This window comes from Haematobia irritans, chromosome 3, assembly GCF_050003625.1.
Source record: "Haematobia irritans isolate KBUSLIRL chromosome 3, ASM5000362v1, whole genome shotgun sequence".
Taxonomy (NCBI): domain Eukaryota; kingdom Metazoa; phylum Arthropoda; class Insecta; order Diptera; family Muscidae; genus Haematobia; species Haematobia irritans.
Window position 1 is genome coordinate 162,258,843 of NC_134399.1, and position 27,135 is coordinate 162,285,977.

Genomic DNA, 27,135 nt, shown 5'->3' on the forward strand with positions numbered 1-27,135 from the left:
ACTTCATATGGCACTAAGGACATTCTTTTAATTTTGAACACTAATTTTTTCCTTCAAACTACAATATTTTCTTTGAGAAGTGAAAAAAATTAATTATGTCTAATAAATTTTCTTGAATTTGTCGAAAAATATTTACTTATTTTTGTGATATTGGAGTGGTGTCAGCGTTTGTAATGCTGTTCAGTTAAAATTTTCACAAAATATTCAAAATTTTCTAAAACTAACCAAATTTGTTCTTTATGATGGGTTCACTGTATTTTCAGTGTACGTATTTTCTCGGCCTTAGTTTTGCCTAATATATATCCCGCATGGACTAACTTACAATTTAGAAGATGATTTTAAGAAGTTTTAAGATGCGTTGCCATTGGTCGCAACCCAAGTAATTCGATTGTGGATGACCGTCGTTAGTAGAAGTTTCTACGCAATCCATGGTGGAGGGTACATAAGATTCGGCCTGGCCGTAATTACGGCCGTATATACTTGTTTTAGTTTATATGATAAAACTACTATCAACATATTAAGATATATTGAATGTCATAAACAGTTTTAAGCTTCTAATCTTACAATGTGTCGATGTTTCGTTGTAATTTTTATACCCTCCACCATGGGATGGGGGTATATTAACTTTGTCATTCCGTTTGTAACATATCGAAATATTGCTCTAAGACCCCATAAAGTATATATATTCTGGGTCGTGGTGAAATTCAGAGTCGATCTAAGCATGTCCGCCCGTCCGTCTGTTGAAATCACGCTAACTTCCGAACGAAACAAGCTATCGACTTGAAACTTGGCACAAGTAGTTGTTACTGATGTAGGTCGGATGGTATTGCAAATCGGCCATATCGGTCCACTTTACGTATAGCCCCAATATAAAGGGACCCTGAGAATTAGCTTGTGGAGCCTCTAACAGAAGCATATTTTATCCGATCCGGCTGAAAATTGGTACATGGTGTTGGTATATGGTCTCTAACAACCATGCAAAAATTGGTCTACATCGGTCCATAATTCTATATAGCCCCCATATAACCCAATCCCCAGATTTGGCTTGCGAAGCCTCAAAGAGAAGCAAATTTCATCCTATCTTGCTGAAATTTGGTACATGGTGTTGGTATATGGTCTCTAATAACCATGCAAAAATTGGTCCACATCGGTCCATAATTATATATAGCCCCCATATAAACCGATCCCCAGATGTGGCTTGCGGAGCCTCCAATAGAAGCAAATTTCTCCGATCCGGCTGAAATTTGGTTCATGGTGTTGGTATATGGTCTCTAACAACCATGCAAAAACTGGTCCACATCGGTCCATAATTATATATAGCCCCCATATAAACCGATCCCCAGATTTGGCTTGCGGATCCTCAAATAGAAGCAAATTTCATCCGATCAGGCTGAAATTTGGTACGTGGTGTTGGTATATGGTCTGTAATAACCATGCAAAAATTGGTTCACATCGGTCTATAATTATATATAGCCCCCATATAAACCGATCCCCAGATTTGGCTTGCGGAGCCTCAAAGAGAAGAAAATTTCATCCGATCCGGCTGAAATTTGGTACATGACGTTGGTATATGGTCTCTAACAACCATGCAAAAAGTGGTCCACATCGGTCCATAATTATATATAGCCCCCATATAAACCGTTCTCCAGATTTGGCTTGCGGAGCCTCAAATAGAAGCAAATTTCATCCGATCAGGCTGAAATTTGGTATGTGGTGTTGGTATATGGTCTGTAATAACCATGCAGAAATTGGTTCACATCGGTCTATAATTATATATAGCCCCCATATAAACCGATCCCCAGATGTGGCTTTCGGAGCCTCAAATAGAAGCAAATTTCATCCGATCCGGCTGAAATTTGGCACATGTTGTTGGTATATGGTCTCTAACAACCATGCAAAAAATGGTCCACATCGGTCCATAATTATATATAGCCCCCATATAAACCGTTCTCCAGATTTGACCTCCGGAGCCTCTTGGGGGAGCAAAATTCATCCGATCCGGTTCAAATTTGAAACGTGGTGTTAGTATATGGCCGCTAACAACCATACCAAAATTGGTCCATATCGGTCTATAGTTATATAGAGCCGATCTCCAATCACACAAAAATTGGTCCATATCGGTTCATAATCATGGTTGCCACGCGAGCCAAAAATACTATACCAAAATTTTATTTTTATAGAAAATTTTGTCAAAATTTTATTTGTATAGAAAATTTTGTTAAAATTTTATTTCTATAGAAAATTTTTGTTAAAATTTTATTTCGTTATTGTTGTTTTTGATCTCAGCTTAAAGCCATGCATTGACTAAACTACAAGTGTAGCTTAACCAACAGAGGAAAAGTATGCTTGTCAAATTTATTTGGGCAAAGCCCTATGGACTGCAAGATGGTTGGATGTACAGCTGTTTCGGAATTACCACATTCCTCATCAGCATCCTCTACTTGCAGCAAAACTATCAACCAATTATCAGAATAAATTCGGGTAATTCACTCAACCCAAAGTGAACTACACTTGAACCTCCCGAAAAAGGGTTTGATAGTCGGCTACAGCCTAAACAAATTTGCCAGCATATCTCTTTTCCTTTGCCAAACTCAAATCTCTTCCTCTATCTTCATTCGTTTTGTTTTTTATTGTTGGCTTCTCTTCAATCGTTATTGTTGTTTTTGATCTCAGCATTGACTAAACTAAAAACTGGCTTTAAGCTGAGATCAAAAACAACAATAACGATTGAAGAGAAGCCAACAATAAAAAAACAAAACGAAAATTTTATTTGTATAGAAAATTTTGTTAAAATTTTATTTCTATAGAAAATTTTGTTAAAATTTTATTTCTATAGAACATTTTGTCAAAATTTTATTTCTAAAAAAATTTTGTCAAAATTTTATTTCTATAATTTTTTTTTTTAATTTTATTTCTATAGAAAATTTTATTAAAATTTTATTTCTATAGAAAATTTTGTTAAAATTTTATTTCTGTAGAAAATTTTGTCAACATTTTATTTCTAAAAAAATTTTTGTCAAAATTTTATTTCTATATTATTTTTTTTAATTTTTTTTTTTAATTTCTATGGAAAATTTTGTTAAAATTTTATTTCTAGAGAAAATTTTGTCAAAATTTTATGTATATAGAAAATTTTGTAAAACTGAATTATATACGTATTTGATCGATCTTTTTTGATTTAATATATATGGACTTACATACAATTTAGAAGATGGTGTTAGGAGGTTTTAAGATACCTTGCCATCGGCAAGCGTTACCGCAACTTAAATAATTCGGTTGTGGATGGCAGTGTTTAGAAGAAGTTTCTACGCAATTCATGGTGGAGGGTACATAAGCTTCGGCATGGCCGAACTTACGGCCGTACATTCTTGTTTTGACTTAATTCTAAATGCCAAGAATGTTTTATAATCGTCTCTTTTATCTGGGAGACAATTTGATTTGTCAATTTAAAGCGTCATCTGAAAATCGTCCATGTTCATGAATTATCTCCATGTTACCTAAATAAGCAATTTATTTGTAGCTTCCATTCCAAGACATATCTTAGAAAAGTAATCTTTTTGTTTTTTTCTTTATAAAACTGAGGAGAAAAATGGGAACCCCCTCCCATCTACCAAACAAGATAATAATATCAATTCGAATTATATTTATTGCCAAATTATTTCCATGGCTCATAGCCAATGTAGATGGAATGTTGAATATAGCCGTTGGTATAAGCAATGGATTTTTTTTTTTTGCTCATTGGTTGGGATTGTGGGAGTATGATGTCTCTGTTTTTTTCTGCAAGCTTACCACGACGGTAAACAAAACAATTTATAATTTCTATTGTCATTTTGTAATGGAGGCAGCTATCTGAAGCAATTGCTGAGTTTGGGTGTCAATTGACAATAAAACATCTTTCAATGTTGTATTCAAAGACACTCGCACAGAGGTGGCAAGACAAAGAGAAATGGGAACTTTAATTTCCGCCACAAGTCTAAATGGGAATTTTTATTGCCTCTTGTCAGTCGACATTGCGTCTATCCATCCAGCTATCCATCCATCTAGAGTCATTGTTGTTGGCCTATCTATCTAGGCAACCATTCATGCGTTTTGTCATTTTGTTTCAAAGTCGGTAAGTTTAATATTTGAGAAATGTCCCTTGCCCTCTTTGTGGTCCCCTATTCATTCGTCATTCCTTCGGTCTTCTGTAGTTTTTTCTTTATATTTTTTTGACATTGTCTTGAACTTACCCAAAACAATTGCAAGAGTTTTTGTGGCTTTCCTCTCCTTTTTTGCTGAGGTTTTTTCCCGTTTCTTTTTGGAAGCTTTGTGTACTTTGTATATCGTAAATCTGGATTTATTAATTTCAAAATCCAGAGGCATACGTTCCGGTTTCCGAATATATGAAGGTGGTCGGCAAAAAGAAGCAATCATTTCGCATCATCGTCAAGCGGATTAAGTTTTAAGGTTTAACAAATGAGCCAGCCAGTCAGCCATACAGGGCAAACAAATGATGTTGAAGAAGCCAAGCGTAGGAATCCAAGAATTCATGAGAGCAGGCAATGTGGAAAAAACGAAACCGAAAAACGAAGCAAAAAATGAAGAAAATTAAATTGTGAAAAAAAAAGGAAGACAAAATGGGAAAAAGTTTAGTTATTTAAAATTAGAAGAGAGTAACATAGTAGTAGAATATCCTCTCATACAGGATGATACCCTCTTGATATTATATCAAGGCCAATGCTAGTGGTGGTGATGGTGGTAGTCAAGATTAGGAAGGAGATGACATGCGGTTCATCAGAATTTTTGGAATGTATGTGTGTATGCGTTTTTTTATATCAAATCATCCATCCAGACAGTCTAACCGCCTAACAACCATAACATACATCCATCCACCCATCCATCCATCCATTTAGTCTTTGTTATTCCAATCTATATGAGCTCACCAATGATGATTGCTTGTCATGGTAACAAGAAACATTTTAGGGTATTAAGATGACTTACTTACCTGGATGCTTGAATGTTTTTCTTATCCTTGCGGGAAGAAGATTTCGATGTTGCCGATAGGGTGGAATCGTTGCGTGACAGTGCCGTGGCTTCCTGTACTCCATACCTCAGAAACGATAATGGTTTGATGGCACCACTATGTATGAGATGCAACAGCAACAGAAATTCCACCCGTAATAAAGCCGATATGTAGAGAAGACAGAAACAGAAAAAAAGAGAAGTGGAAAAATTCCAAATTAATTCATTATCATCATTAAATAAATGTTTTTTCCAAAAATTTCTGTTTTAAAAGCAATGACCATAATATGGGTTATCGATGATATATCTCAAGAGAAAAGCATATAAAACGATTAATTAACGAAATGTGAAAATATTCAGGTATATAAAAAAATAAAAATCGCCATGAATTTTTGGCTACTCTTCTTTGCCCATCTGTGATTAATTTAAAATATCATTAAAACTCTCAAATTTCTTGAGTTAAAAAAAAACCATCAGAGAATCATAAAAGGCAAGGTGGAGTGGGGAACAGTACAGGAAATCATATTGTCGGAATTTCCATAGGTGATGACTATATATGGCCTGCGCAACATGAAGAACAATCGATCAAGCAATGTCTGTCCGTCTGTCTGTGAACACATTTTTATAATCGAAGTCTAGGTCGCAGTTTTGGTCAAATCAACTTAAAATCTATCACAAACGTCTATTTTGGGTCAGAATAGAACCCTATAGATTTGAGAAGAAATCGGTTCAGATTTTCAGATATAGCTCCGATATGTACTTATATGGCTCCAGTAGCCTGATTTTCTTTAAATTTTGCACAATGAGTACAACTGATAGTACCAAAAATTGTGCAAAATTCGTTTGCAATCGGTTCAGATTTAGATATGCATCCCAAATATATCTATCACCCGATTTACACCCATATAGCCACAGAGTTCGGAAGTTTTACTCCGACCTTTCCTCAGGGAGTAACATTAATGTTTTGAATATGAATGTCAATTCTGTGAAATCGGTTCAGATTTAGATTTAGCTCCCATACACACATCCCCCGATTTAGATTCATATGTCCATGGAAACCAAAGTTGCACTCAGAAAATTCTAAAATTTTGCATAGAGAGAACAATTAATATTTTAGGAACACGTACCAAAATTGGTAAAAATGGGAACAGATTTATATATAGCCACCAAATATGTGTATGTTTGATGACGAAATATAGATGAAATATCAATTTTTTTATTTTTCAAAATTTTATTTCTATAGAAACTTTTGTCAAAATTTTATACCTAAAAAACATTTTTTTAAAATTTTATTTCAAAAGAAAATTTTATCAAAAATTTGATTTCAAAAGAAAATTTTTAAAAAATTTTATTTCTATAGAAAATTTTAACAAAATTTTAATCCTATAGAAAATTTTGTCAAAAATTTTATTTCTATCGAAAATTTTGTCAAAATTTTATTTCAATAGAAAATTTTTACAAAATTTTATTTCTATAGAAAATTTTGTCTAAATTTTATTTCAATAGAATTTTAGAATTTTAATGCAATATAAATAGTTGTAAAAATTTTAGTTCAATAGAAAATTTTTAAAAATTTTATTTCAAAAGAAAATTTTGTCAAAATATTATTTAAATAGAAAATTTTTACAAAATTTTATTTCTATAGAAAATTTTGTCAAAATTTTATTTCTATAGAAAAATTTGTCAAAACTTTATTTCAATAGAAAATTTTGTCAACATTTTATTTCAAAAGAAAATTTTGTGAAAATTTTATTTCAATAGAAAATTTTTACAAAATTTTATTTCTATAGAAAATTTTAACAAAATTTTATTTCTATAGAAAATTTTCCTAAATTTTATTTCAATAGAAAATTTTGTAAAAATTTTATTCAATAGAAAATTTTGCAAAAAATTTATTTCTATAGAAAATTTTGTTAAAATTTTATTCCAATAGAAAATTTTGTCAGAATTTTATTATAACCACCACCATAGAATGGTGACGGGGTATAATAAGTTTGTCATTCCGTTTGTAACGCATCGAAATATCGATTTCCGACTATATAAAGTATATATATACTCTTGATCAGGGAGAAATTCTAAGACGATATAAGCATGTCCGTCTGTCCGTCTGTCTGTCTGTCTGTCTGTCTGTTGTAATCACTCTACAGCATTCAATAATGGAGCTATCGTCCTGAAGTTTGGCACAGAATCGTCTTTTGTCTGCGCGCAGGTCAAGTTCGAAGATGGGCTATATCGGGCCACCTCCCGATTTGGGGTCTTTCGCTTATAGAAACCGTAGTTTTCATCCAATTTGCGCGAAATTGAAAATCTTGAGATATTTTGGGACCTTGAAGAGGTGTGCCAAAAATGGTGAGTGTCGGTCCATGTGTTGGTATGGCCCCCATATAAACCGACCTCCCGATTTGGGGTCTTTCGCTTATAGAAATCGTAGTTTTCATCCAATTTGCGCGAAATTGAAAATCTAGAGGTATTTTGGGACCTTGAAGAGGTGTGCCAAAAATGGTGAGTGTCGGTCCATGGTTTGGTATAGCCCCCATATAAACCGACCTCCCGATTTGGGGTCTTTCGCTTATAGAAACCGTAGTTTTCATCCAATTTGCGCGAAATTGAAAATCTAGAGATATTTTGGGACCTTGAAGAGGTGTGCCAAAAATGGTGAGTGTCGGTCCATGTTTTGGTATAGCCCCCATATAAACCGACCTCCCGATTTTACTTCTTGGGCTTATAGAAACCGTAGTTTTTATCCAATTTCCCTGAAATTGGAAATCTAGAGGTATTTTTGGGCCATAAAGAGGTGTGCCGAAAACGGTTAGTATCGGTCGGTATTTTAGTATAGCCCCCATAAGAACGATTTCCCGATTTAACTCCTTAGGTTTCTAGAAACCGTAGTTTTTATCCGATTTGCCTGAAATAGTAAATATTCTCGTATTTAAGGCTCACAAAAACGTGTATCGGATTAAGTTTTTATCGGTCCATTTGGTAATGCCTCCATATAGACCAATTTCACTTCTTGTGAGTATAGAAGGCGCACTGATCATGAAAATTGCTTGAAATTCAATGTAAAATTTCCAGATTTTATTTTTCGGGTGAAAATCTACAGATTTAAAATTTCAAATCAAGACGTTATTTTATAATTTTCTTGCACACTTACAAGAGATGTTAATGATTCCTCTAAAACTCAAACAAAAATGGTTCTTATAAATCCAGAATCTGATATAGTCCTCATAGGTGAAATCTTTAAATGTATCTTCGGGAAGTGTCCTCAAGTCCTCAAGCCCTCCTGAAATTTCAAAGGAAATCCTAATATTTGGTTCATGGTGGTGGGTATTTAAGATTCGGCCCGGCCGAACTTACTGCTGTATATACTTGTTTCTATATAAAAAATTTTGTCAGAATTCTATTTCTATAAAAATTTTGTCAAAAATTTATTTCAATAGCAATTTTTGTCAACATTTTATTTCAATGGAAAATTTTGTCAAAATTTTATTTCTATAGAAAATATTGTTAAAATTTTATCTCAATGGAAAATTGTGTCAAATTTTTTTAATAGAAATTTTTGTCAACATTTTATTTCAATAGAAAATTTTGTCAAAATTTTATATCTATAGAAAATTTTCTCAAAATTTTATTTCTTTAGAACATTTGTCAAAATTTTATTTCGATAGAAAATTTTGTAAAAATTTTTTTCAATGGAAAAGTTTGTAAAAGATTTATTTCAATAGAAAATTTTGTCAGGAATATATTTCTATATAGAAAATTTTGTCAGAATTTTATTTCTATAGAAAATTTTGTTAAAATTTTATTTCAATAGAAATTTTTGTCAACATTTTATTTCAATAGAAAATTTTGTCAAAATTTTATTTCTATAGAAAATTTTGACAAAATTTTATTCAATAGAAAATTTTGCAAAAAATTTATATCTATAGAAAATTTTGTTAAAGTTTTATTCCAATAGAAAATTTTGTCAGAATTTTATTTCTATATAGAAAATTTTGTCAGAATTCTATTTCTATAGAAAATGTTGTTAAAATTTTATTCCAATAGCATTTTTGTCAACATTTTATTTCAATAGAAAATTTTGTCAAAATTTTATTTCTATCGAAAATTTTGTTAAAATTTTATTTCAATAGAAAATTGTGTCAATTTTTTTTTGTAATAGAAATTTTTGTCAACATTTTATTTCAATAGAAAATTTTGTCAAAATTTTATTTAAATAGAAAATTTTGTGAAAATTTTATTTCAATAGAAAACTTTGTAAAAATTTTATTTCAATAGAACATTTTGTCAAAATTTTATTTCTATAGAAAAATTTTGTCAAAATTTTATTTCGATAGAAAATGTTGTCAGAATTTTATTTCTATATAGACAATTTTGTCAGCATTTTATTTTTTTTTTTTTTGGAAATTTTGTTAAAATTTTATTTCTATAGAAAATTTTGTCAAAATTTTATTTTTATAAGAAATTTTGTCGAAATTTTATTTCAATAGAAAATTTTGTAAACATTTTATATCAATAGAACATTTTGTCAAAATTTTATTTCAGTAGAAAATTTTGTCAAAATTTTATTTCTATAGAAAATTTTGGCAGAAAATCTTTGCTATAGAAACTTTTGTTAACATTTTATTTCAATAGAAAATTTTGTCAAAATGTTATGTATATCGAAAATGTCAAAATTTTATTGCTATAGAAGATTTTGTCAAAATTTATGTCTATAGAAAATGTCAAAATTTTATTGCTATAGAAGATTTTGTGAAAATTTTATTTCTATAGAAATTTTATTTCTATTTATGAATTGGAAAATCTACCAAAACATTAGAAATTCTACCAATCTACCAAGCAGTACAAAATTTACCGTTTTTTTTTTTTTGTAGAATTCCACCAACTGTGACAACCGTGGTTTGAACCAATTCTAAGTCAAAAAATTGTAAAATGTCTCAAATTTGTCATATCTTTTCATATGCATCTCCCGTTAAAGCGTAAATGCGCTTTTGTATATTCAGATTTCAATATATATTTTTATTTTATCCGGTTTAAATTTTAGGTCTATATATTTTGTAGAAGTGGTAGAATTCTTTCAGTGGTTTACCTGTCGAATCTTGTTGAAGACGTGAGCATTAACCCTTTCACTACCGAAATAAACCTAATGTTAAAAACATTAATTTTTCTTCTGTTTTCACTAGTACTAACAGCATGTAAAACAAAAATTATCATTTTTAGATCGTACCTCAATTACTTCCAGAGCTATATCAGCTTGTTCTGAAAACTTGATTCTTGAACTGTGACCAAATTGTCTTACGAAAGGAAACGTTATTTAGCCTATAAAATCTCTCATAGTGTGAGAAAAAATACAAAAAAAAAAAAAAAAACAGAAAAAGTATAAGCTATAGTTTTTGTATAAATGTCCATTTACTAGAGACATACAGTAGAAAAATTGTCTCAAATTTGAATATTTCTCATTTATTGTTAAAGAAGTTTATAAAAATGTATTTTAGTGCTCACCAATGTGGAAAATATTTATAGCTTATTTAGATTAAAGCCTGTGCTTTAAAATGACATCCAAAAATAAATCGAAACTAAGTGGGAAACTAGAATTTGGTGTCTTTTTCGAATGTCCTTCTAAGTGGACATCGGTAGTGAAAGGGTTAATTAAATAGAGAGCATTGTTAAAATCTTAAAATCATAGGTATGACTAAAATTGTAAAAGAATTTAACCCGTGAGTGGTTTTCACCCTTAGGACAGATTATTGTCGTGACTCACGCTCACGAACGTTATTTGGTCAGTTGGAAAATTTTGCGTGACTCACGGCAACTTCGTAACATGTGCACACCTCTAATCTGCACTGAGTAGTGGTTACCTCATTTGTAGATATATGTACGAAGAAGAAGGACTAATACTTCTCCGCTTTATTTCAAATTGTCAGTTTTCTTGAGCCAAACCTTCTATCTTCTTTCTTCCTTCCTTCTTCCTTCTTCTCCTTAACAACCTAATACCTCATACACATTAGGAAATCTACTAAAAGTGGATTTAAAATCCCTTATTTATAAGGCAAATGACAGTTTAAATCTAGGTAAAGTGGATTTTGGAAGTGTAATGTGAATGAGGTATAATGAAAATTATATATTTTATTTCTAACTTCATAATAGTCCACAAGTCTCAAATAGATTTCATATGCTATTGGCTTGCATATTTAAGCTCTCTTCTATATTTCAAAAAGTTCGTCTATATATCAAAGCTATATGCGCTTAAACCCCCTTCGGACACCGTTAAACCAAATACCGCAAAACTATGAACTTGAATTATTTTCTTTACAGAATATCCTTTTCTATAGCACACCCTTCATACCTTCGGCCCCGTTAAGCATACCTTTAGTGAATTGAACCACCAATTTCTTATTTGTCGATAAACAAAACAAGTGAATTTAATCACTTTCACTACACCGATTATTTGTGGGAGGTGGTACACTCTTGCAGTTCATAAAATTAATGTAAATATCAGTTTTCCCAGGTAACAAAATTATCCCTCCCATCTCGAACCACTCGCTTCTAGGGAATATTGATTTAATTAAGGCCAATGGAAAATGAACTATAGAAATTTTGCTGCAAGTCAAAACAAGGAATTCAAATATTAAACAATTTCTCTGAAAGCCTTCAAGGATGATGTAGAGGAGAATCATTGCGGACAATCGATAGAAGTACTTCCTGAGCTATTTTAATCTTAAATGGTATTTCTTTTTTACTTCAAGGAATGTTTGGTTTAATTAATTTTACCCTTTTGTGAAGCACTTACTATGAAACAATTTTAATCTATGCTACAAAGGATATTTTAATTTATTGAGTTATTTGTCTTCAATTAAAATAGCTAGAAGAAATAAACAGTTTAGAGCAATTGAAGTTATTTAAAGTGGTCTCAACTTGGGGAAAATATTTTTGGTGACATTTTTCAATAAGGAGAAATTAATTACCGCACAAGGTAGAACAATCCAACCACCACCTAACTGTATACAGTGGTTTCAAATCGGTTTTGGTTTCTATTTTGGAAATAATCCTGAAATTTTTGTGTCGTTAAAAATATCACTATAATTATACCCTAAACCACATAGTGGTCAGTTTGATCTTCAAAAAAATACGCCTACCAGAAATATTGATTTTAGACCCCATAAAATATATACCTATCGACTCAGAATCACCTCCTGAGTCGATCTAGCGCTTGGTCTCCGTCCGTCCGTCTGTCCATGTATTGTTGTTCACAGGATTCCGGTCGCAATTATTAACCGATTTTGATGAAATTCGGTACAGGGAGTTTCTTGGGCAAAAGGACGAACGCTATTGAATATTAAAATTTAGATGTGGCTACCATATATATGAATCGCCCGATTTCGACAAATGGGGTCACGTTGCACTTTTTTTACTAACCGATCGTCGTCAAATATAGCGCAAAATAATCTTCTGCATCACCCTTTAAGTCTGCAAAATTAAATCGAAATCGGTTCAGATTTAGATAAAGCTACCATATATATGTATCGCCCGATTTTTCTAAATTTGGCCGTAAACCCCTTATTTATCAACCGATCTTACTCATAGTTGGCTACATGTAATATTCTATAGCACTAACTATATATTCAGATTTAGCTATAGCTCCCATATATATGTATCGCCGATTTTGCCAAATTAAACCATTATTTATCAACCGATAGTAGTTAAAGTTGGCCACATGTAATCTTCTATATCACTAAAAAACATGGAAATCGGTTCAGATTTAGCTATAGCTCCCATATATATGTACAGCCCGATTTTCTAAATTTGGCCATAAAACCCTTATTTATCAGCCGATCTTACTCAAAGCTAGCTAAATGTAATCTTCTATATCACTAACTATATGTGCAAAAAATCATCGAAATCGGTTCAGATGTAGATATAGCTCCCATATATGTATCACCCGATTTTGAAAAATTTGCCCCTAATAACCTTATGTTTGACCATAGAGACCTCATTTCATAACTGATCTTACTCAAATTTTGCACAAGGTAACCTTTTGTGGTAATAATAAAACCCGCAAAATATTATGCAAATTGGTTCAGATTTACATATAGCTTCCATATATATGCATCGCTTGATTTTCCCAAATTTGGCCATAATACTCTTATTTATTAAACAATGTTACTCAAACTTCAAATTTTGATGTACAAGCCGATCATATTTATACGTAGTTGTAGCTCTTACATAAGAATATTGCTCGATTTTTACAAATTTGGATTTATTACCCATACTAATTGAGCGATTTTCTCTTTTTTAAAAATGGACTCAATATCAGTGGCATACCAACTCCGTAAGTGCAATATCAACTACAGCCAGTGCTGCTAGAAGTAGGGGAAATTCCCTATATGTAGGTTTTTTTCTAATATTTAGCGTCTTGTAGGGACGTAGAGCCACAATGTAGGGAAATTTTCATTCAACACAATTTGTAATAATTTTTACATTTTGGTGGCTCTAGAGGAGGAAATTAGAAGCCGGCAAGGCTTGATCTTTAACAATGTGTGGTAACAACAGTTTCCACTCGTGCCAAAAAAAATCTAACAAAATTTGAAGATTACCACAAAATCTACCAAACAAATATTTCTATAGAAATTTTTGTCAAAACTTTATTCCTGTTGAAAATTTTGTCAACATGTTATTTCTATAGAAAATTTTGTCAAAATTGTATTTCTATGTACATTTTTATAAAAAATATTCTCAACATTTTATTTAAATGGATTTTTTTTTCTATAAAAAAATTTCTATAGAAAATTTTGTCAAAATTGTATTTCTATATACATTTTTTTTCAAAATATTATTTTTATAAAAAATATTCTCAACATTTTATTTAAATGGATTTTTTTTCTCAAAATTTTATTTCTATGAAATTTTTTCTCAAAATTTTATTTTTATAGCATTTATTATCAAAATGTTATTTCTATAGAAACATTTCTCAAAAAAATTTGTTTATAGAAACTTTTTCCAAAATTTTATTTCTATAGAGATTTAACAAAAAAAAAATACTATATTTTGGTAGAATTCTACCAACTGTGGCAACCGTTGTGGTAATACAAATTTATTTTCTAGGCTACATACGTTGCATTTTCATGTCTTAAAATATTAAAGTACTTAGAACTATTTTTATTTTGTAAAATTTGTTTAAATTTGTTTAAATACTCACCATTTTTGACAAACCTCTTAATGGTCCTCAAATACCTCGAGAATTCCAATTTTGGGCAAATTGGGTAAAAACTACGGATTCCAGAAGCCCAAGAAGAAAATTTGGGAGATCGGTCTATATGGGGGCTACAGTAAAACATGGACCGATTCACCCCATTTCCGACACACCTTTTTATGGTGCTAAAATAATTCTAGATTTCAAATTTCAGGCAAATCGGATAGTAAATACAGTTTCTAGAAGACCAAGAAATAAAATCGGGATATAGGACTATATGGGGGCTATACCAAAAAATGGACCGATACGGACCATTTTCGACACACCTATTTATGGTCCGCAAATACCTCTAGATTTCCAATTTAAGGAAAATCGGATTGTAAATACAGTTTCTAGACACCCAAGAAGTAAAATCGGGAGATCGGTCTATATAGGGGCTATACAAAAATATGGACCGATACGCCCCATTTTCGACACACCTATTTGTGGCCATAAAATATTTCTAGATTACAAATTTCAGGCAAATCGTATAGTAAATACAGTTTCTAGAAGACCAAGAAATAAAATCGGGATATAGGACTATATGGGGGCTATACCGAAAAATGGACCGATACGGACCATTTTCGACACACCTATTTATGGTCCGCAAATACCTCTAGATTTCCAATTTAAGGCAAATTGGATTGTAAATACAGCTTCTAGACACCCAAGAAGTAAATTCGGGAGAACGGTCTATATGGGGGCTATACCAAAACATGGACCGATACGCCCCATTTTCGACACACCTATTTGTGGCCATTAAGTATTTCTACATTACAAATTTCAGGGAAATCGTATAGTAAATACAGTTTCTAGAAGACCAAGAAATAAAATCGGGAGATAGGACTATATGGGGGCTATACCGAAAAATGGACCGATACATCCCATTTTCGACACACCTTTTGATGGTGCTAAAATACATGTAGATTTTTAATTTCAAGCAAATTGGATAAAAACTACGGTTATTATAAGCCCATGGTGCTAAAATACGTCTAGATTTTCTATTTCAGGCAAATTGGATGAAAACTACGGTTATTGTAAACCGAAGACCCCAAACCGGGAGGTCGGTTTATATGGGGACTATATCAAAACTTGGACCGATATAGCCCAACTTCGAACTTTTCCTACAAACAAAATACGAATCTGTGCCAAATTTCAGGATGATAGCGCCATTATTGAAGGCTGTAGCATGATTACAACAGACAGACAGACGGCCAGACGGACATGTTTATATCGTCTTAGAATTTCTCCCTGATCAAGAATACATATACTTTATATAGTCGGAAATCGATATTTCGATGTGTTACGAAGGGAATGACAGACTTAGTATACTCCCGGTACCATTCTATGGAGGTGGGTATAATTAATTATGGTACGTGATGAATTCAAACAGCCATACAAAAATTGGTCGATATCTGTTCATAACTATATAACAGGTTGGCTGATAAGTCCCCGGTCTGACACATAGATGGCATCGCTAGTATTAAATTATTTTTCTATAGTACCAATCTTCAAATGATTCGTGTCAAAATTTGACGTCTGTAAGTCAATTAGTTTGTGAGATAGAGCGTCTTTTGTGAAGCAACTTTTGTTATTGTGAAAAAAAATGGAGAAAAGAAATTTCGTGTTTTGATAAAATACTGTTATCTGAAGGGGAAAAATACGGTAGAAGCAAAAACTTGGCTTGATAATGAGTTTCCGGACTCTGCCCCAGGGAAATCAAAAATAATTGATTGGTATGTAAAATTCAAGCGTGGTGAAATGAGTACTGAAGACGGTGAACGCAGTGGACGACCGAAAGAGGTGGTTACCGACGAAAACATCAAAAAAAATAACAAAAAATGATTTTGAATGACCGTAAAATGAAGTTGAACGAGATAGCAGAGGCCTTAAAGATATCAAAGGAACGTGTTGGTCATATCATTCATCAATATTTGGATATGCGGAAGCTCTGTGCAAAATGGGTGCCGCGCGAGTTCACATTTGACCAAAAACAACAACGTGTTAATGATTCTGAGCGTTTTCCAGCTGTTAACTCGTAATACACCCGAGTTTTTCCGTTGATATGTGACAATGGATGAAACATGGCTCCATCACTACACTCCTGAGTCCAATCGACAGTCGGCTGAGTGGACAGCGACCGGTGAACCGTCTCCGAAGCGTGGAAAGACTCAAAAGTCCGCTGGCAAAGAAATGGCCTCTGTTTTTTTTTGGATGCGCATGGAATATTTTTTATCGATTATCTTGAGAAGGGAAAAGCCATCAACAGCGACTATTATATGGCGTTATTGGAGCGTTTGAAGGTCGAAATCGCGGCAAAACGGCCCCATATGAAGAAGAAAAAGTGTTGTTCCACCAAGGCAACGCACCGTGCCACAAGTCATTGAGAACGATGGCAAAAATTCATGAATTGGGCTTCGAATTGCTTCCCCCACCCACCGTATTCTCCAGATCTGGCCCCCAGCGACTTTTTCTTGTTCTCAGACCTCAAAAGGATGCTCAAAAAGGAAAAAATTTGGCTGCAATGAAGAGGTGATCGCCGAAACTGAGGCCTATTTTGAGGAAAAACCGAAGGAGTACTACCAAAATGGTATCAAAAAATTGGAAGGTCGTTATAATCGTTGTATCGCTCTTGAAGGGAACTATGTTGAATAAAAACGAATTTTGACAAAAAAAATGTGTTTTTTTCTTTGTTAGACCGGGGACTTATCAGCCAACCTGTTATATATAGGTCCTATATAAACCGGCCTCCCAGATTTAACATAGGAAGCCTCATGGAGGAACAATTGACAATTGGCCCATGCGGAAATCGCTCACTTCAGTTCGTAATTATTTGTAAACTACTCTGTATAATACGATCAAGAACTTCCCTTTTTGTCGAACTTAGACTCCATATGGACTACAATTTTAGGGACGTTTAATATACCTTGCCATCGAAAACTATTGCTACAACCTATGTAATGTGATTGTGGATGACAGTTCTCAGTACAACTTTGTATTTCTACGCAATCCTTTGAGGTGGGAAGATGGGATTCGGCTTGTCCGAATTTTAGGCCATATATTATTATTTTTTTTAGAAATTTTTTAGAAGTGTAAAAATGGTTTTCAAATCTGTACAGATTTAAATATGTGTATAAGGGAACATAATCCTTTATATATAGCACACAACAAACAGTTTTGAGATGGCATCAAATATTTTGGTCCACAAAATTGATGAAGGGCATACGACAGTTGACCGCGTCCGCATTTAAACATTCCTTATATGTTTTATGCTTTACAATAAATATTCTCTACTTCCTTTACGAAGAATAATAAAATACAAAAAGAAAACTTATATGGTACAATAACAAATATGAAAACTTACGTTAAAGCATTTTCCCTTTTTGGTGAGACGTCGCCAGTGTTCCGCCTACTGTTAATGGCCGATCGTTGCAATGTCCCACTAGCTACCGGACTATCGGGTGGTGATGAGTCTTCAGCAATTCCTGTAAGGACATCGTCAACGTTTGATGGTGCATAACCAGAATCATGATTACCATTTGAATCCGCCACCATAAGATGCGGTTGAGTTGTGATTTGAGCCACCACGCTGCATCTTCAAAATTTGCCATGGCAAGGAAAAATAGAACCAAGCACCCACAGACACACACCCATACACATTGAAAAGGACACCAGAACAGCAAACAACATCCGTAGCAAAAAGTCATAAACATTGATGTATAAAACAGGAAATTAAAAATTGCAAGACGACGAGAGTGAAAAAGAGAAAGAAAAAAAAACAAGTGTTTAAATTTTAAGAGAATATAATTAAAAATATATTAATTAATGTGTTTTTTTTAAAGAAAAAGATATATATGGGAGCTATATCCAAAACTTAACCGATTTCTTCCAAAATCAATAGGGTGTAGAACCCTGACTCAAAATACACTAACTTATAATACCCTGTTCCACAGTGTGGCGCAGGGTATAAAAAGAACGAAAATTCACATGCAACTACCCAGAAAAAAAAAATGGATGTTGTTCTAAAGGCACAACTTTAAAAGCACTTCCAAAAATGACTTCAAAAGATGTTCGCTATTTTAACTACGCAGAACATTCTTTTAATTAAATTTTTTATAACTCAGGTTTTTTTCATATTTTAATGGGTAATTTTAATTTTTTTGGTTAAAATCTTATTATGAATTAATAAAATGGTACATTTTTTTTAAATTTTGTCAAAAAAAAAAATATAAATTTATTCTGAAAAAATTGCGAATTTTTGAAAATATTTAAAGTCAAACTTGTCAGACAAGTGTTAGAAGGCATTAAAAATCATAAAAAATTATAGAAATTATTTATTTGGAAAAATATCACATAATTGTTGAATTCACATCCAAAACACTGAATTCAAATTTATGGGGTCTAAAATCAATATTTCTTGTAGGCACTTTTTGGCAGATTAAATTCAGGCTCACTTAGACTATTCAGTCCATTGTGATATCGGACATAGATAGGTCGAAAACCTTAGTTGTTCTAACCTTTATTATTTTTTTTTTTTGTATTTATCTTCATAATTTATTATAATTTTAAATAAACTAATAATAATAATAATAACAATAATAATCGGACATAGATAGATCTCTTACAATTTCTGCTCAAAAATATATTGATTGCCAATTCGATGCAATACAAACGGAATGGTAATCTTACCATTCCCTCAAACTTTGTTGTAGATACATATAAAAATACAGTCTTGATGATGAGTTTCCCAAAAAATTTATTGTCCCAAAAAATTTATGATTAAGGATTGATAGGCTTTAAACAGTTAGTTAACCCGTACTTTTGCGTTGATATATGGAAGTTTATGAAGCATGGCACCAATGTTGCCAGTATTGGGGATTTTTCCGCATAATGGGGATATTTTTTCGTGAATAGGAAATTTTGACACAATTCTATTTCTATAGGCAATTTTGTCAACACTTTTTTTCTAAAGACAATTTTGTCAAAATTTTATCAAATTTTCATTTCTATAGAAAATTTTGTAAAAATTCTATTTCTATAGAAAATTTTGTCAAAATTCTATTTCTATAGAAAATTTTTCTATACAAAAATAAATTTTTATACAGAAATAAAATTTTTTGGCAAAATGTTCAACAGAAATAAAATTTTGAAAAATTTTCTATAGAAATAAAATTTTGAAAAATTTTCTATAGAAATAAAATTTTGACAAAATTTTCTATAGAAATAAAATTTTGACAACATTTTCTAAAGAAAAAATGTTGACAAAATTGTGTATAGAAATAGAATTTTGACAAAATGTTCTATTTTCTAAATATTTCAGTACTTCTACTTAAATATTTTGAAGTAAATTTTCGTTATATAACATACAAGGTGATCGAACTTCCATTTTCATATCACCAGTCTCTTGGTGTTGTGGTTCGAAATGTTGATCTTATTGCAGTTTGCTGCATTTGAGAAAATTTTAATTTTTTAAATTATTACTGATTTCCCAGTGGTAAAAAATTCAAACCCCTTACCAAAAGATCGATTATGTTCTTGGGAAATTTGAAAGATTAAGTAAGTATGTTGTATGTAAACACACATATAGTTGACAATGCTACTACTTATACCTTAGCATTGAAAAATCGAACAGAATGTAATTCCATCAAAACTTAAACAAATAAAAGCTATTACATAGTCATCTAGTTGGGTCGTAGTGGGACAACCAGGGCTTACGACTTCCACTTACTGCGTAAGGGTCTGTAATTAGGAATAAAAACTCAAAAATTTGCTAGGCAACGTTTCTAACCAACATTGGTTTTTGTTTGTTCGTGTTTTTTTTCAGTTTTCTGAAAAATTTTTCGGGCATAAATACATTTTTATTGAATTTTACATCTTTTCCAGATTATCAATTAATCCTTTCCTGATATACAGCTAGACCTCGCTTTACGTCGCAGATACGTTCCAAAAAACACGACCCAAACTGAAGCAAAGATTGGAGACAGATAACATCGATCACAACGCAACTTCGAAAATCTAACGACGCAAAGTGAAAACTAGTACTAATTCAGCAGCGACGCAACTTCGAAACAACGCAAAACGAAACGACGCAAAGCGAGGTCTAGGTGTATATGTGTAAAGGTAAGTGTGAAAATAATTAATTAAAATATGGAGGGATTTTCGTCCAGAAGTTTAAAGCGATTAGCGCGTAAGGAAGAAAATAATTTTAGAGCGATTTCCCTGCATCAATTAGCACCTTTCCAAGCGCCAGATTCAGGGGAGCCAGATTCAGGTAATATTTCTTATATAACTTTCTATTTGTATATTTATTGACTAATAACATATAATCTTTTATTTCAGATGCTGTCAAGACGGAACAGTACACAGAAAATGATTATACAGCGGACATTAGGAAGTCGGTCAAAAACTTCAAGTGTCGCCATTTCCGCAAAGTTTGTGGGTAAACAAAAAACAAAAATGTAATGAATAAATATATACCAGTTATTATAACAGTATTACCTAGTATTAAATATTGTATTGAAATATTATTACCAAATATATATTAATTGTTATAATATATAAAACCAAAAAAAAAAAAAAGTTATTTAGAATATTATTTGCATATTTTTAGGAAAAAACTATAAAATACATCATATTTTTATAGTTTACCGGCGAATCGGGTGGTAAATAGGGGTGCTTAGCTCTAGATTACTTTTATAAATAGAAAGTAAAACTGATTTACTCCATCGTTCCCATTACCGAGTAAAACACAATATTCAATAATCGCCATCCGAAGCCCTTAAGCATTGGTAATGCCGTTGTAATGGGCTATCATTATGCTTTCATTTACCTTGTCATGGAAATTGCGAAGTACTTGACTGCCTATGACACGCCAACGTAAAAGTAATGCGGAAAATTGATCGGAAACGTAGAGTAGTTGTCTCGACAAAATCGGTAGGATATAATCGATTTGGTAATGACGTTTTTTACCACTGGGAATTTCTACAGCAGAGCCTTTTGCTTTATTTTTTTTTCAAAAAAAGAAAAAAAAAACGTGTCAAAAATGTATTGGTGATTTTTGTGAGGAATTTAAGTTTAAATTGTGGATTTTTGGGAACGAAAACATCGTAATTTGGGGACAAGAGCCAGAAAAATACTGGCAACACTGCATGACACCACCATTTTACTCCGAAATTCGACCAGGTAGATTGTACCTTATGAAGCCACTCCAAGCCGTAGAAAAACTGTTTACTGGCAAAATTTGTATTTTTGGTTTGCACATCGCATAATTGTTTAAAAAACAAACCACATAAAAACGACTATTATGTAGATTTATTATGTATATGATTACTTATGACCGAATGCATCACTAAGGCCATTGTCTTCTTCCCATATTCTAGCAAAAAAGATGGCAACAATTAATTGGGTTTCGAATTGCTTCCTCATCACCAGTTTTCTCCACATCTGGTCACCAAAAAAATGTTGTTTGTTCTTAGCTCTGAAAACAATGGTCGCTGTATGCTGAAATGCTGTAATTCATTAACACAAATTATATTGATTTAAATCTAGTAGCTCTGTCTATGTGTCAGACCGAGACCTTTTTCATTATCTTGTTCGCAATTGTTCTACAAGTTACCCTTAAGGTTCCAAGGGTATATACGATTGTATTAGGATTTTAAAGCTTGTTAAATTATATATTTAGTATTGAATTAACTTTAAAGTGCGCTGTGGATGGGCTCCTTTCTGTAACAATTTGAAAATCATCATATGATTTTATCACTTTATGATATTGGCGTTAAACAAATATTGTTTATTCTTTGTTCACTTTGTTCTTCTCTTTTTTTTATCGATACAGTCATAGCACAAACTTTTGTTGACATTTGCTTTTGTGAAATGGTTTTATCCTTAGAAGCAGCAGGAGTAGAACATCATCAACATGGTAGCTGTTGAATAATCATTACCACCTTATCTGTGTTGAGGCAAATGAAAGATCAAAAGGACAGTGTTACAGTTTAAGAATAAAGACATTTTATAGATGATGAAAACATTTTGTGTGATAAAGAAGATGTGGTTATAGCCTACTTACGTTTATAATGTATCAATCCGGATTAAAGAACAAAAACAGAACAGAACTAATCATCGAAAATCGTTTTGTTTTTCAAAAGTTTCCCCATTAAGATCAATGCACTTTTAATGCGTTTGAACCAATTGTCGAGGCACTTTTACCACTCTGATTGAGGTATCTCGGAAACATGCATTTTGAACGTATCAACCTCTTCTTTAAGTATATTAAAACTTAAATCAAGCGCATATAAAATAACATCGAATACGGTTCGGGATTAAATCAAGTAAAGACCGTTCATGAATCGAGCAAAGTAAGATTATATTCAATAATAGAAGATTGATCTAATCCTTGATTCCGCTTAAAACAAGTTTGTTTTGGCTCAAGCTAAGCGCTAATTGGGTTTAATATAAGCTTAAATGCTAGGTTTGCATCAAGCACTTCTCGTACTTAAAGGAAGCACAAACACGATTGAAAATGTCTAAAACTAAGAAATCTGTACATAACATTTTCAGGATTAAATAAAGAATTTTGTACTTCCGTACTTACCGTACTTTTGACACCGCTACGGCTTGAATATACGGCAGATGACCCATCAAATCGATGGTTTGCTCGAAAATAACGATAACTGCAAACATATGGTTGTTTATCACTGCGTTCTTGGACATAGAATCTTAGAAATTCTCCCTGATCTGGAAGGTATACACTTTGTACAGTTGCAAATCGATATTTCGATGTGTTGAAAACTGAATGGTAAACTTTGTATAACCCTATCTGACTATAAAAAAGCGAATCGAAACCACAGAACCCCGTACATAGGATTGGTTGAAATTCTGCTATACTGCAACGATCTTCTTTATTGATCTATCTCCTCCGAAATTGGCTACTTTCTAGATTCGGCCATGCTCAGTCTGGGGAGAGTTCGCTTTCCTTCACGGATCGATTTCGGATCCGTATACAGAAATTAAGAAGATAAGGTAGTATCTAGGAAACCAAGTGGTGAATATCGAAAGATGAAAAAGGTGTTAACTGAGACGAGGCGGCGTAGGTGTTTAACAAGCTCTTGTATTTTGGGCAAAAAAAGTGGGATATCATCTCACGTTAGAGCCCACCAGTCACATTTACCTTACGATTCACGTCTTCTTTGAACAAGTACGGTCCAATGGTGTCCCCGGCACGGTTGCCACAGTTGATAGAATTCTACCAACTGTGGAAGATTTTTTATTGTTTGGTAGATTGGTAAAACTCTTGATGTTTGAAATAAAATTTTGACAATTTTTTTTTTTTGGAAATAACATTTTGACAAATTATTTTATGGAAATAAAATTTCTATAGAAAAAATTTTCTACAGAAATAAAATTTTCTATGCAAATAAAATCTTGACACAATTTTCTATGAATATAAAATTTTGACAAAATTTTCTATAGAAATAAAATTTTTACATTATTGTTATTTTTGATTTCAACTTAAAACCATGCATTGACTAAACTACAAGTGTAGCTTAACCAACAGAGGAAAAGTATGCTTGTCCAATTTATTTGGACAAAGCCCTATAGACAGCAAGATGGATGGCTGTCTCAGAATTACTCATCAGCATCCTCTACTTGCAGCTATCTAACTATCAACCAATTATCAGAATAAATTCGGGTAGTTCACTCAACCTAAAGTGAACTACACTTGAACCTCCCGAAAAAAGGTTTGATAGTTTTGTACAAAATTTTCTATAGAAAAAAATTTTGACAAAATTTTCTATAAAAAAAAATTTGTATAGAAATAAAATTTTTAAAAAAATTTTCATTGAAACTTTGTACAAAATTTTCTATAGAAAAAAATTGAGAAAATTTTCTATGGAAATAAAAATTTTACCAAATTGTCTATAAAAAGAAAATTTTGACAAACCTTTCTATTTAAATAACACTTTGACTAACTTTTCTATAGAAATAAAATTTTGAGAAAATTTTCTATAGAAATAAAATCTTGAGAAAATTTTCTATAGAAATAAAAAGTTGACAAAATTTTCTGTAGACATAAAATTTTGACAAAATTTTCTATAGAAATAAAATGTTGACAAAATTTTCTACAGAAATAATACTTTGATAAAATTTTCTATTTAAATAACATTTTGACAAACTTTTCTATAAAAATAAAATGTTGACAAAGTTTTCTATAGAATTAAAAATTTGAGAAAATTTTCTATAGAAATAAAATGTTGATAAAATTTTCTATAGAAATCAAATTTTGATAAAAATTTTCTATAGGAATTAAATTTTGATAAACATTTTCTATAGAAATAAAATTTTGATAAAATTTTCCATAGAAATAAAAATTTTATAAAATTTTCTATAGAAATAAAGTTTTGACAAAATGTTCCATAGAAATAAAAATTTTACAAAATTTTCTATAGAAATAAAATTTTTAAAAAATTTTTCATTGAAAATTTGTACAAGATTTTCTATAGAAATAAAATTTTGAGAAAATTTTCCATAGAAATAAAATTTGGAGAACATTTTCCATAGAAATAAAATTTTGAGAAAATTTTCTATAGAAATAAAAAATTGACAAAATTTTCTATAGAAATAAAATTTTTACATTATTGTTATTTTTGATTTCAGCTTAAAACCATGCATAGACTAAACTTCAAGTGTAGATTAACCAACAGAGGAAAAGTATGCTTGTCAAATTTATTTGGGCAAAGCCCTATAGACTGCAAGATGGTTGGATGTACCGCTGTCTCAACATTATTCATCAGCATCCTCTACTTGCAGCAAAACTATCAACCAATAAGCATATCAGAATAAATTGGGGTAATTCACTCAACCTAAAGTGAACTACACTTGAACCTCTGAAAAAAGTTTTGATAGTTTTGTACAAAATTTTCTATAGAAAAAAATGTTGACAAAATTTTCTATAGAAATAAAATTTTGACAAAATTTTCTATTGAATTAAAATTTTGATAAAAATTTTCTATAGAAACAAAATTTTGACAAAATTTTCCACAGAAATAAAATTTTGACAAAATTTTGCATAGAAATAAAATGTTTACAAAACTTTCTATAGAAATAAAATTTTTAAAAAATTTTTCATTGAAAATTTGTACAAAATGTTCTATAGAAATACAATTTTGAGAAAATTTTCCATAGAAATAAAATTTTGAGAAAATTTGCTATAGAAGTAAAAAGTTGACAAAATTTTTTTGTAGAAATAAAATTTTGACAAAATTTTCTATAGAAATAAAATTTGTAAAAATTTTTTCATTGAAAATGTTTACAAAATTTGCTATAGAAAAAAAAATTGACCAAATTTTCTATAAAAAATTTTTCACAAAATTTTATATAGAAATAAAATTTTTACCAAATTGTCTATAAAAATAAAATTTTGACAAAACTTTCTATAGAAATAAAATTTTGAAAAAGCTTTCTATTTAAATAACGTTTTGACAAACTTTTCTATAGAAATACAATTTTGACAAAAATTCCTATAGAATTAAAATTTTGTAAGGATATAAAATGGTAATAAAATTTGCTATAGAAATAAATTTTTGCTAAAAATTTTCTATAGAAATAAAATTTTTAAAAAATTTTTCATTGAAACCTTGTACAAAATTTTCTATAGAAAAAATTTTGACAAAATTTTCTATCAAAACAATTTTGATAAAATTTTCTATAGAAATAAAATTTTTACAAAATTATCTATAGAAATAAAATGTTGACAAAATTTTCTATTTGAATAACGTTTTGACGAAATTGCCTATAGAAATAAAATTTTTACAAAACTTTCTATAGAAATAAAATTTTGAGAAAATTTTCCATAGAAATAAACTTTTGAGAAAATTTTCCATAGAAATAAAATTTTGAGAAAATTTTCTATAAAAATATAATTTTGACAAATTTTCTATAGAAATACAATTTTGACAACATTATCTATAGAAATAAAATTTTCACATTTTCTATAGAAATAAAATGTTGACAAAATTTTCTATAGAAATAAAATGTTGACAAAAAATTTCTATAGAAATAAGATGTTGACAAAATTTCATAAGCGTAGGAAGGCCTCTGGGGAGGGGGCTTAGACCCCCCAGAAAAATGTTAGCCCCCCAGAATTTGAAACTCTATTTATGATTTTCCATTTTTCAATAAATGTTAATAGTTTTTTTTTCTAATTTTTATAAAAATTAAACAAGTATATACAATCGCACAAAGTTCCGCTAAAGACTTTCATGAACAATCGAATTACTTGGGTTGTGGTAGCAGTTGCCGATGGCAATGTTTGAAGTCAGATATTTATGAAATAAAGCTGTGGTTGAACTTATGATTGATTTAGTTTAGTCAATTTAATTAAAAAAATAGTAATTGATATTAAAACTATTCTTTCATAAATTAATATCTTAATAATGCTGCGAAAAAGCGTCGCCAAAAAAGTAGTGAAAATGTTCTTTTTGAGTCTAGAAGTGGTGAAAAATTGGCGGAGAAGCAATGAATGTAATATGAGCTTGTCATAGGACAAATGTCCACCGTTTCAACAGCCGTTGCAATGAATTTGCATCACTTCTTAAGGTGTGATCTGTATTCAGTGTTTTGAATGTGAATTAAAAAAAATTTTGATATCGATTTTTCTATAATGGATTATAATTTGAATAATTTGTACCAATTTATTTATTCTTACTCTTTTTTTTTAACTATTTGAAAAACAAAAAATTACACATTAAAATATGAAAAAATCGTTTAAAAAAACTTCCTGTGTAGTTAAAGTAATTGAGGACATTTTTGGAAGTACTTTTAAAGTTGTGCCATTAGAACAACGCACAATTTTTTTGCTGGGAAAAGTGTGGAACTACCTTTAGTTGCTTTATTATAAATTAATTGACGAG

General features: G+C 31.0%; 1 protein-coding gene across 1 annotated transcript in view; it reads right to left on the minus strand.

The window, feature by feature from the left end:
• Nucleotides 1–27,135, minus strand: part of Dop2R (dopamine D2-like receptor) — a 182,248-nt gene that overhangs the window by 11,456 nt on the left and 143,657 nt on the right. Inside the window, exons 6-8 of the mRNA XM_075301875.1 lie at nt 17,592–17,816; nt 4,985–5,119; nt 4,230–4,330 (exon numbers count right to left, since the gene is read on the minus strand). Of these exons, the coding sequence (XP_075157990.1) occupies nt 4,230–4,330; nt 4,985–5,119; nt 17,592–17,816 (461 nt within the window). The remainder of the gene's footprint in view (nt 1–4,229; nt 4,331–4,984; nt 5,120–17,591; nt 17,817–27,135) is intronic.